The 12,268-nt window shown below is 53.9% G+C and overlaps 1 protein-coding gene across 3 annotated transcripts in view; it reads left to right on the top strand.

Annotated features, from left to right (window-relative positions):
- stk26 (serine/threonine kinase 26) overlaps positions 1-12,268 on the top strand; it is a 56,472-nt gene that overhangs the window by 34,094 nt on the left and 10,110 nt on the right. For all 3 annotated transcript variants that reach the window (XM_033030863.1, XM_033030861.1, XM_033030862.1), the window contains exons 3-6: positions 7,682-7,738; positions 8,726-8,834; positions 10,240-10,397; positions 11,413-11,598. In XM_033030863.1, coding sequence (XP_032886754.1) covers positions 7,682-7,738; positions 8,726-8,834; positions 10,240-10,397; positions 11,413-11,598 — 510 coding nt within the window. The remainder of the gene's footprint in view (positions 1-7,681; positions 7,739-8,725; positions 8,835-10,239; positions 10,398-11,412; positions 11,599-12,268) is intronic.

The following is a 12,268-nucleotide window of genomic DNA, read 5'->3' as shown; positions in this document are numbered from 1 at the left end:
CCCCTCTTCATCTGCCTCCACCTATCACCTACCAGCCCTGTCTCGCCTCTGCCCCCTCCCCCTCTGGCCCCTCCCCCCCTGGCCCCTCCCCCTCTGGCCCCTCCCCCTCTGGCCCCTCCCCCTCTGGCCCCACCTCTGCCCCCTGGCCCCACCTCCACCCCCTGGCCCCACCTCCACCCCCTGGCCCCACCTCCACCCCCTGGCCCCACCTCCACCCTCTGTGCCTGAGAAAACATGAATTGATTGATCTGTGGCAATCAATTCCACAGATTCACCACCCTCTGACTAAAGAAATTCCTCCTCATCTCCTTCCCAAAGGAACGTCCTTTTATTCTGAGGCTGTGGCCTCTGGTCCTAGACTCTCCCACTAGTGGAACCATCCTCTCCACATCCACTCTATCCAGGCCTTTCACTGTTTGTTTTGTGCAGTCTGTCCTGCTCTTTCTATCGTCATTAGTCAGTACTACTGGCTCGCGTGTGATCTGCTGCCTTTATCTGCTGTGCCCAGGAGCCTTCAATGCCAGCCCGGCCCTTCTGTAGCCCGCTAATGTGATCAACGGTCGACACCTTCCCACCGTCTCGGGCTGCTCGCTTGGCTCATTGCTGTTGTACTCCTGTCAGAACAGATAAGAGATAGCAGGCAGTGAAGAAAGCGAATGGCATGCTGGCCTTCATCACAAGAGGAGTCGAGTATATGAGCAAAGAGGTCCTTCTGCAGTTGTACAGGGCCCTAGTGAGACCACACCTGGAGTATTGTGTGCAGTTTTGGTCCCCTAATTTGAGGAAGGACATTCTTGCTATTGAGGGAGTGCAGCGTAGGTTTACAAGGTTAATTCCCGGGATGGCGGGACTGTCATATGCTGAGAGAATGGAGCAGCTGGGCTTGTACACTCTGGAGTTTAGAAGGATGAGAAGGAATCTTATTGAAACATATAAGATTATTAAAGGTTTGGACACGCTAGAGGCAGGAAACATGTTCCCGATGTTGGGGGAGTCCAGAACCAGGGGCCACAGTTTAAGAATAAGGAGTAAGCCATTTAGAACGGAGACAAGGAAACACTTTTTCCTCACAGAGAGTGGTGAGTCTGTGGAATTCTCTGCCTCAGAGGGCGGTGGAGGCAGGTTCTCTGGATACTTTCAAGAGAGAGCTAGATAGGGCTCTTAAAGATAGCGGAGTCAGGGGATATGGGGAGAAGGCAGGAACGGGGTAATAATAATAATAATAAATTGAATTTATATAGCGCTTTTCAGGGACTCAAAGTCGCTTTACAAGGCAAGGCAAAAAACAAAAACAAAAACAAAACAAACCAAAAAAATGAGCAACAATTCAAGCACAGATGAAAAGGGAGGGGGACGTGGGGCTAAGGATAGGCAGAGGTGAAGAGATGGGTCTTGAGGCGGGACTGGAAGATGGTGAGGGACACGGAATTGCGGATCAGTTGGGGGAGGGAGTTCCAGAGCCTGGGAGCTGCCCTGGAGAAGGCTCTGTCCCCAAAACTGCGGAGGTTGGATTTGTGGATGGAGAGGAGACCGGCTGATGTGGATCTGAGGGACCGTGAGGGTTGGTAGGGGGAGAGGAGGTCAGTGAGATATGGGGGGGCCAGATGGTGGAGGGCTTTGTAGGTGAGGACCAGGATTTTGTAGGTGATCCGGTGGGAGATGGGAAGCCAGTGAAGTTGTTTGAGGACTGGAGTGATGTGGTGCCAGGATTTGGTGTGGGTGAAGAGTCGGGCGGCTGCATTCTGGACCAGTTGGAGTCGGTTGATGTAGGTGGAGCTAATGCCAAGGAGAAGTGAGTTGCAGTAGTCCAGTCGGGAGGAGATGAAGGCATGGATGAGTCTTTCAGCAGCGGGAGGTGTGAGAGAGGGTCTGATTTTGGCGATGTTGCGGAGGTGAAAGAAGGAGGTTTTAATGACATAGTGAGGCTCAAGGGAGAGGGTGGAATCAAAGGTCACGCCAAGGTTGCGGGCCTGGGGAGATGGGGAGACAGTGGTGCCGTCGATGGTGAGAGTGGGGTTATTGATTTTGCTGAGTGTGGATTTGGAGCCTATGAGGAGGAATTCTGTTTTATCGCTGTTGAGTTTGAGGAAGTTATGTTGCATCCAGGTTTTTATAGCTGACAAACAGGAGTTGCTATGGGAGAGGGGGGGGGGTTGTGGGGGGATTTGGTGCCGAGGTAGATCTGGGTGTCATCGGCGTAACAGTGGAAGTCCAGGTTGAAGTGGCGGAGTATCTGACCAAGGGGGAGGATGTAGATGATGAAGAGGAGGGGGCCAAGTATGGAGCCTTGGGGAACGCCTTGAGTGACTGTGGCAGGTAGGTAGGAACGGAGCCAGCTGAGTGCAGAGCCTTCAATGCTGAGGTCTTTGAGTCTGGTGAGCAGAATGTTATGGTTCACTGTATCGAAGGCTGCGCTCAGGTCGAGGAGGATGTTGAGGGAATCGGTGTCAGCAGAGGTGAGGAGGTCATTGAGGACTTTGAGGAGAGCGGTTTCTGTGCTGTGGAGGGGGCGAAAGCCAGATTGGAGGGGTTCAAGTAGGTTATTGGCATGGAGATGGGATTGAAATTGTGACGCAACGATATGCTCCAGGGTTTTAGAAAGAAAGGGGTACTGATTGGGGATGATCAGCCATGATCACATTGAATGGCGATGCTGGCTCGAAGGGCTGAATGGCCTCCTCCTGCACCTGTTGTCTAAAGAGAAAATTCACCCAGTTGCTGAAAGTCCCATTGGTTCAGGTGCAAGTGAAGTGGACCCCACACTGGGTGAAGTGGACCCTACACTGGGTGAAGTGGACCCCACACTGGGTGAAGTGGACCCCACACTGGGTGAAGTGGACCCCACACTGGGTGAAGTGGACCCTACACTGGGTGAAGTGGACCCTACACTGGGTGAAGTGGACCCCACACTGGGTGAAGACCCCACACTGGGTGATGTGGACCCTACACTGGGTGAAGTGGACCCTACACTGGGTGAAGTGGACCCTACACTGGGTGAAGTGGACCCCACACTGGGTGAAGTGGACCCTACACTGGGTGATGTGGACCCTACACTGGGTGAAGTGGACCCTACACTGGGTGAAGTGGACCCTACACTGGGTGAAGTGGACCCCACACTGGGTGAAGTGGACCCTACACTGGGTGAAGTGGACCCCACACTGGGTGATGTGGACCCTACACTGGGTGATGTGGACCCTACACTGGGTGAAGTGGACCCTACACTGGGTGAAGTGGACCCTACACTGGGTGAAGTGGACCCTACACTGGGTGAAGTGGACCCTACACTGGGTGATGTGGACCCTCCACTGGGTGAAGTGGACCCTACACTGGGTGAAGACCCTACACTGGGTGAAGTGGACCCCACACTGGGTGAAGTGGACCCTACACTGGGTGAAGACCCTACACTGGGTGAAGTGGACCCTACACTGGGTGAAGTGGACCCTACACTGGGTGAAGACCCTACACTGGGTGAAGTGGACCCCACACTGGGTGAAGTGGACCCCACACTGGGTGAAGACCCTACACTGGGTGATGTGGACCCTCCACTGGGTGAAGTGGACCCTACACTGGGTGAAGACCCTACACTGGGTGAAGTGGACCCTACACTGGGTGAAGTGGACCCTACACTGGGTGAAGTGGACCCCACACTGGGTGAAGACCCTACACTGGGTGAAGTGGACCCCACACTGGGTGAAGTGGACCCCACACTGGGTGAAGTGGACCCTACACTGGGTGAAGTGGACCCTACACTGGGTGAAGTGGACCCTACACTGGGTGAAGTGGACCCTACACTGGGACTCCACACATTCACTCTCGACACTCCCTTGTGCATTGTAGGAATTGAACCTTCGCAATTGTATACACGGGGCAAAGGTTGGTTCTGCCTGGTTCTTTGTGAATCGCAGAGCAAAGTGAAAGCACTGAATGTCTGACCCCACCCCTGTTTCTTGTGTTCTCGTGTGGGCCATGAGTTGAAGGGGTTGGACAGGTTTAGCAGGATACACGGGTAAGTGGGTAAACACACTGCGCTAGAGTAACTCAGCAGGTCAGGCAGCATCTGTGGAGAACATGGATAGGTGACGTTTCACAGAGTGCTGGAGTAACCCAGCGGGTCAGGCAGCATCTGTGGAGAACATGGATAGGTGACGTTTCACAGAGTGCTGGAGTAACCCAGCAGGTCCGGCAGCATCTGTGGAGAGAAGGAATTGGCCATGTTTTGGGTTGAGACCCTTCTTCAGACTGATGTCAGGGGAGGGGGTAGAACAAAGTCTGAAGAAGGGTCTCCACCCGAAACGTGGCCTATTCCTTCTCTCCATAGATGCTGCCTGCCTGACCCACTGAGTTACTCCAGCATTTTGTGTCTACCATCGATTTTACCAGCATCTGCAGTTCTTTCTTAAACGTGGGTGAGTGGGACTAGCTTTGGGCAGCACGGCGGCTTGCGGTAGAGTTGCTGCTTTACAGACAAGGGGAGTAACGTGACGGACCATCAGTTGCTGCAACATCGGTGCTGGATCTGTATCCATATTTTGGGAACGATTTGTAGGGATTTGAAGAATGAGCAAGGGAGTGGGATCAATTGGAAAGGGTGGTGGTGGGGGGAGGGGGGGGGGATACGGCAGCCAGGCGCATGGGCGGAAATCCTGCTTTGAGATGTGGGGGACAATCCCCCCCCCCCATGTTTTGTAATCCGGACTTTATCAGCCGCTTTCTAAGGGCTGAATCGGCCCGTTCGCGGGGCCTTTCATCGCCCGGCGCGGCCTAAAACCAAATTGCTGCATCGAGGCGATCGAGGCGATCGAGGCTCCCGATATTGAAGCCACCGCCGGGCGATGGAAGATCCTGCGGCCGGTTTTAAGCCGCGCCGGCCAATGAAAGGCCCCGCGAACGGGTCGATTCAAGCCCCACGATTCGGGGCGGACTAAGCTGCTGTTGCTGGAGTTTATAGAGTCGGTCACCAGCCAGGTCAGCTCCTGATGTTACTGTCCACAGGGCCCACGGCCGAAGCCTCGCGTGTGGCCGGCAAGAAATTGTGTACCCCGCATGTTTTGATAGCGATTTCCGAGCCTGGCCAATCGGACATGGAAATCCAAATAGTCTGTTGTCCGTGTCTGAGCCGGGTGTGCGTGGGATCACCGTGTTGTCAGCAGCATCAAAGTGGCTCTGTTTGTTCACACCTCGTGGTGAGCTGGGCTCTGCTCCGTTGTGGTGTCGGGGTGAGGCAGCGTTACTTTCATTTCACTGCACATCTCGTATGTGTATGTGACGAATAAACTTGACTTGACTTGACTTGATGGGGAGTGAGTTTCATCCGTCTGCCCTCGGGGTGAGGCAACGCGCATGTCCTTCACTGAGATTTGCGCTGCTACTTGTCAGAGCGCTGCAGGCTTTGGCTATTGGTTTGTTATTGCCACGTTTAGCTTAGAGTCAGAGTCGTACAGCGTGGAAACAGGCCTTTCGGCCCAACTTGCCCGCGCTGTTGAAATGATCAGACTCGTACACAGTGATTGGAACCCATAGTATTTTATTAGCAACTCTGTGGAGGTAACACCAGGTGCTTTCATCTCCATGCATTCAGCTAATCTAACTAGTGAGAGACAGAGAGACAGAGAGAGAGCTATCAAGCCTGTGGGCGGATCAGTATTATGAGTGACATAAAGAATGTGATGCATAATCTGTGTGATAACATATATATAGTATCGACACACTAATCTACACACACCGCCCAACATGCCGCAGCTACACTAGTCCCACCTGCCCGCCTTTGGCCCATATCCCTCCAAACCTGTCCTATATATCTATATATCTACCTGTCTAACTGTTTCTTAACCATTGTGATAGTCCCAGCCTCAACTACCTCCTCTGACAGCTCGTTCCATACACCCACCACCCTCTGTGTATAAATGTTGCCCCCAGCATCTTGTTCACCTCGCCTTAAAGTACACTGAGAAGCTTTGTGTTGTGTGCTAACCAGTCAGTGGAAAGACCATACATAATTCTAATCGAGTCGTCCGCAGTGTGTAGGTGCAGGATAACGGCATTAACGTTTAGCTCAAGGTGAAGTCCAGAAACATCTGATTTAAAATAGTCTGAGGTTTTCAATGAGGTAGATGTCAGCTCAGGACTGCTCTCAGTACAGTGGCAAGCTTCTGTTTGTGTGTTGTGCTTCTAATCATTCCACACATGAGTGCAATCACACCACGCACACCAACTGAGGAAGGGTCCCGACCCAAAACGTCACCTATCCATGTTCTCCACAGATGCTGCCTGACCCGCTGAGTTACTCCAGCACTCTGTGAAACATCACCTATCCATGTTGTCCACAGATGCTGCCTGACCCGCTGAGTTACTCCAGCACTCTGTGAAACATCACCTATCCATGTTCTCCACAGATGCTGCCTGACCCGCTGAGTTACTCCAGCACTCTGTGAAACGTCACCTATCCATGTTGTCCACAGATGCTGCCTGACCCACTGAGTTACTCCAGCACTCTGTGAAACGTCACCTATCCATGTTGTCCACAGATGCTGCCTGACCCACTGAGTTACTCCAGCACTCTGTGTCGTTTTTCATACACATGTACAGCAGGTAGTGGACAGTTTAAAATACCAAAGTGCAGAATATATTGTTGCAGCGTTATAGTGTTACACTTACAAAGAAAAGTGCAAGGCCTGCAATGGGGTAGGTTGGAAGATTACGACTAGCTTATGGGAGAACCGTTCAGTAGTCTGATCACAGAGGGGAAGAAGCTGTTCCTAAATCTGGTGGTGCGAGCTTTAAGCACCTGTATCTTCTGCCGGTCGGTGGGGAGGGGGGGGGGGGGGGGGGGGGGGGGGGGGTGGTCCTTGATTATGTTGGCTGCTTCCCCAGGGCAGAGTGAAGTGTAGATGGGGGCTAATGTTGAGGAGGCTGGTCTGTGTGAAGAACAAGGCAAGCCTGTGGTACAGCATTGAAACAGGCCCTTTGGCCCAACTCACATATGCTAGCCAAGATGCCTCCCTGAACTAGTGCCACCTGGCCCATATTCCCATCCATGTACCTGTCTGTGTCTATTAAACATTGTAATTGTAGCTGCCTCTCCATCTCCTGTGCAGGTTCATTCCTGCTTGCCCTCGGGCCCCTTTCAATCTTCCCCTTGTGTGTTGGAAGTGATCAAGGCATCCAGGACAGAAACAGACCATTCGGTCCATCATGCCAATGCTGCCCATCAACCAACAAATCCTACTAATCCCATTGCGCTTCCCCTCACCTCACGGTGCCGGGCCGCAGGGCGGTGGGCCGTAGGGCGGTGGGCCGTGAGGTGCCGGGCTGTAGGGCGGTGGGCCGTGAGGTGCTGGGCCGTGAGGTGCTGGGCCGTGAGGTGCCGGGCCGTAGGGTGGTGGGCCGTAGGGTGGTGGGCCGTGAGGTGCCGGGCGGTGGGCCGTGAGGTGCCGGGCCGTGAGGTGCCGGGCGGTGGGCCGTAGGGTGGTGGGCCGTGAGGTGCCGGGCCGTGAGGTGCCGGGCGGTGGGCCGTAGGGCGGTGGGCCGTGAGGTGCCGGGCGGTGGGCCGTAGGGCGGTGGGCCGTGAGGTACCGGGCCATGAGGCAGTGGCTGCCACCACGTGGTCCCCAGCTACAGCGCAACGTTTCAGCGCTCGTCCACTGATAGCTCTAACGCATCAATCTTGCTTCTCTCTTCACAGGGGACAAAGTTGTGGATCATCATGGAATATCTGGGAGGAGGCTCGGCACTGGATCTGGTAAGTGTGAATCCATCCATAAGCCGCCGGAAAATCCAGCGGCGACCAAAAAGACGCTACAACTCTTTGGGCGACTGACGAGACGACTCACGACCATACAGGCGACATGTCGCGGGGTGAAGCCTGTACGGTCGTGAGTAGTCGCCCAAAGAGTCGTACCTTGTTCTGGTCGCCGCTGGATTTTCACCATGTTGACAATTTCTTGCGACCAGTAACGACCTATGACGGGTGCCGGCAGTCGCCGAAAAAGTCACGTAAGTAGGACACGCCCTTAAGACTCTCTAGAAATCTACATTAGCCAGACAACGCCATCAGCGGGCCAGGCCGCTTCTGGAGAAGAGGGAAGGAATGAATGGAGGGTGTAACAATCACACAAGGTCATCTCAGTTCCGCATTCCTGCCCTGGAACTCTCCACACTCTCCCTCTTCCTGAAATACATCCATAGACACCCATTCCACTGCCGTGCGTGTGCGAGAGAGAGAGAGAAAGAGAGAGAAAAAAAGTGTTTCCTCGTCTGCAACATGTTCCCGATGTTGGGGGAGTCCAGAACCAGGGGCCACAGTTTGAGAATAAGGAGTAAGCCATTTAGAACGGAGACGAGGAACTTTTTCTCACAGAAAGTGGTGAGTCTGTGGAATTCTCTGCCTCAGAGGGCGGTGGAGGCCGGTTTTCTGGATACTTTCAAGGGAGAGCTAGATAGAGCTCTTAAAGATAGTGGAGTCAGGGGATATGGGGAGAAGGCAGGAACGGGGTACTGATTGGGGATGATCAGCCATGATCACATTGAATGGCGGTGCTGGCTCGAAGGGCCGAATGGCCTATTGTTTATTGACTATTGTTCCCGAACTGTTTGGAAGCTACTCCAATTCTTGGTGAGGCCACACTTGGAGTCCCGTGTGGAGCAGAGGGGGGATGTGGTTACGCCGGGCAGGATGGAGGGAAGGGGCTACGTGGATGTTGGTGTGTGACCATCGTTTGTCCGGCAGCTCCGAGCCGGCCCCTTTGACGAGTTCCAGATCGCCACCATGCTGAAGGAGATCCTGAAGGGCCTGGACTACCTGCACTCCGAGAAGAAGATCCACAGAGATATCAAAGGTAGGGGCAAGGTCACACCAGGGTGTGTGGGGGGGGGAGGGGGTGGACGCAGATATGATGACCATATTTGAGAACAATCCACACGGCCATCGATGGAGGACATTAAAGATCTGCACAGTGGCGCAGCGGGTGGAGCTGCTGCCTCACAGCGCCAGAGACTCTGGTTGGATCCAGACTTTGGCTGCTGTCTGTGTGGAGTGTGCACGTTCTCCCCGTGACCGCGTGGGTTTCCACCGGGCGCTCCGGTTTCTTGCCACGTGGCAAAGACGTGCGGGTTTGTAGGTTAATTGGCTCCAGTAAATTGCCTCTGGTGTGTCGGGAGTGGATGAGAAAGTGGGATAGCATGGAACTAGAGGGATCAATGGTCAACGTGGACTCAGTGGGCCGCTGGCCATCACAGCACAGGAGCAGGCCCTTCGGCCCACAATGTTAATGCTGAGCATGTGGCTTGTGAGCACGGCATAGAGCCAGAGTTTACGGGTGATCGGTGGTCGGAATGGACACGATGGGCCGAAGGGCCTGTTTATACACGCTGTATCTCTAAAGCTAAAACCATTACAGGTGCCCACTTCAGCGGCACGGTGGCGAAGCGGTAGAGTTGCTGCCTCACGGCGCCGGACACCCGGGTTCCATCCTGACTACGGGTGCTGTCTGAGCGGAGTTTGCACGTTCTCCCCGTCACCTGCGTGGGTTTCTCCAGGTGCTCCGGTTTCCTCCCATAAGGTCATAAGGGATGGGAGCAGAACTAGGCCATTCGGCCCATCGGGTCTACTCCGCCATTCAATCACGGCTGATCTATCTCTCCCTCCTAACCCCATTCTCCTGCCTTCTCCCCATAACCTCCGATTTAGTTTGGTTTAGTTTAGAGATCCAGCGCGGATCAGGCCCTTCGGCCCACCGGGTCTGTGCCGACCAGCGATCCCTGCACACTAACACTATCCCACACCCACTAGGGACAACTTACACATACACCAAGCCAATTAACCTGCAAACCTGCACGTCTTGGAGTCTGGGAGGAAACGGAAGATCCCGGAGAAAACCCACGCAGGTCACGGGGAGAACGTGCAAACTCCGTACAGACAGCACCCGTGGTCAGGATCGAACCCGGGTCCCTGGCGCTGTGAGGCAGCAACTCTACCGCTGCGCCACCATGACCGGTCAAAACCTGTACTGAGCAAGAAACACCGGTACTAATCAAGCCTCCCACACTCCAAAGACGTACGGTTTTGTAGGTTAATTGGTTTTGCAAAAATTGTAAGTTGTCCCTAGTGTGTGAGTGAGATTGTGCTAGTCATCGCTGGTTGGCACAGTCTCAGTGGGCTGAAGGGCCTATTTGTGCATGGTATCTCTCCAGTGTACAGTGGTGTGTGTGTAGTTGTCACCCTCTCTCCCCCTCTCTCCCCAGCGGCCAATGTCCTGCTGTCGGAGCAGGGTGAGGTGAAGTTGGCGGACTTTGGTGTGGCGGGCCAGCTGACGGACACACAGATCAAACGGGACACATTCGTGGGCACGCCGTTCTGGATGGCCCCCGAGGTCATCCAGCAGTCTGCCTACGACTCCAAGGTAAGTGACGCCGTGCAAGCCGCCCGCTACTGAGACCATTCTGCACCTCGCCTCCATACTAGCCCCTTTGCAACGCGAGGACAGAATTAATCCGCAAAACACACAGTGAATAAATGTCTTCACTTTAAAGATAAACAACGCCTGTCTCTGGCTGCCCCAGTGCATCACTGTGACATGTTGCAGCCGCCCCATATGACGATGTATCATGCTGCGGCGCTGCACTGTGTTGCAGCCCCCTGCCTGTGTGACAATAGACAATAGGTGCAGGAGGAGGCCATTTGGCCCTTCGAGCCAGCACCGCCATTCAATGTGATCATGGCTGATCATCCCTAATCAGTACCCCGTTCCTGCCTTCTCCCCATATCCCATGACTCCGCTATCTTTAAGAGCCCTATCTAGCTCTCTCTTGAAAGCAGCCAGAGAACCGGCCTCCACCGTCCTCTGAGGCAGAGAATTCCACAGACTCACCACTCTCTGTGAGAAAAAGTATTTCCTCGTCCCCGTTCTAAATGGCTTACCCCTTATTCTTAAACTGCGTGGCCCCTGGTTCTGGACTCCCCTAACATCGGGAACATGTTTCCTGCCTCTAGCGTGTCCAAACCCTTAATAATCTTATATGTTTCAATGAGATATCCTCTCATCCTTCTAAACTCCAGAGTATACAAGCCCAGCTGCTCCATTCTCTCATCATATGACAGTCCCGCCATCCCGGGAATTAACCTTGTGAACCTACGCTTGGCTCCCTCAATAGCAAGAATGTCCTTCCTCAAATTAGGGGACTAAAACTGCACACATTACTCCAGGTGTGGTCTCACTAGGGCCCTGTACAACTGCAGAAGGACCTCTTTGCTCCTATACTCGTTTCCTCTTGTTATAAGCTGCACTACGCTATTACAGCCCATTGTGTGACGATGTCTATCGCGCTGCGCTGTGTTACAGTTCCCTGCGCGCCCCACTGTGCTGTGTTACAGTTCCCCTGTGTGACACTGTCTCTTTCTCCCCCTCCCCCCCTCAGGCTGACATCTGGTCTCTGGGCATCACGGCCATCGAGTTGGCCAAGGGGGAACCCCCCAACTCGGACATGCACCCCATGAGGGTCCTCTTCCTCATTCCCAAGAACAACCCGCCCACGCTGGGGGGAGAGTTCAGCAAATCATTCAAGGAGTTTATCGACGCGTGTCTGAACAAGGACCCCTCCTTCGTAAGTACCGGCGCTGGGTCCCCGACGCAACTCGGGGTGGGGGTAGGGTCTGGGCCGATGGCAACTTTTGCTCATAGCGCTGCGGGGACATGGAACGAGCTGCCAGAGGAGGTGGTTGAGGCATGTACAATAATATGTAAAACACATTTGGACAGGCAGACAAAAATGCTGGAGAAACTCAGCGGGTGCAGCAGCATCTATGGAGTGAAGGAATAGGTGACGTTTCGGGTCGAGACCCGGAAGGGTCTCGACCCGAAACGTCAACTATTCCTTCGCTCGATAGATGCCTATGAGTCTCGACCCAAAATGTCACCTATTCCTTCGCTCCATAGATGCTGCCTCACCCGCTGAGTTTCACCAGCACTTTTGTCTACCTTCGATTTTCCAGCATCTGCAGTTCCTTCTTAAACATTTGGACAGGTACATGGATAGATACGTAGATACATAGACAACAGGTGCAGGAGGAGGCCATTCGGCCCTTCGAGCCGGCACTGCCATTCAATGTGATCACGGCTGATCATCCCCAATCAGTACCCCGTTCCTGCCTTCTCCCCATATCCCCTGACTCCGCTATCTTTAAGAGCTCTATCTAGCTCTCTCTTGAAAGTATTCAGAGAACCGGCCTCCACCGCCCTCTGAGGCAGAGAATTCCACAAATTCACAACTCTCT

The sequence above is a fragment of the Amblyraja radiata genome, chromosome 12 (genome assembly GCF_010909765.2).
Source record: "Amblyraja radiata isolate CabotCenter1 chromosome 12, sAmbRad1.1.pri, whole genome shotgun sequence".
NCBI classification, from domain to species: domain Eukaryota; kingdom Metazoa; phylum Chordata; class Chondrichthyes; order Rajiformes; family Rajidae; genus Amblyraja; species Amblyraja radiata.
Note: the sequence above shows the minus strand (reverse complement) of the source record. Positions and strands in the feature narration are given on the sequence as shown.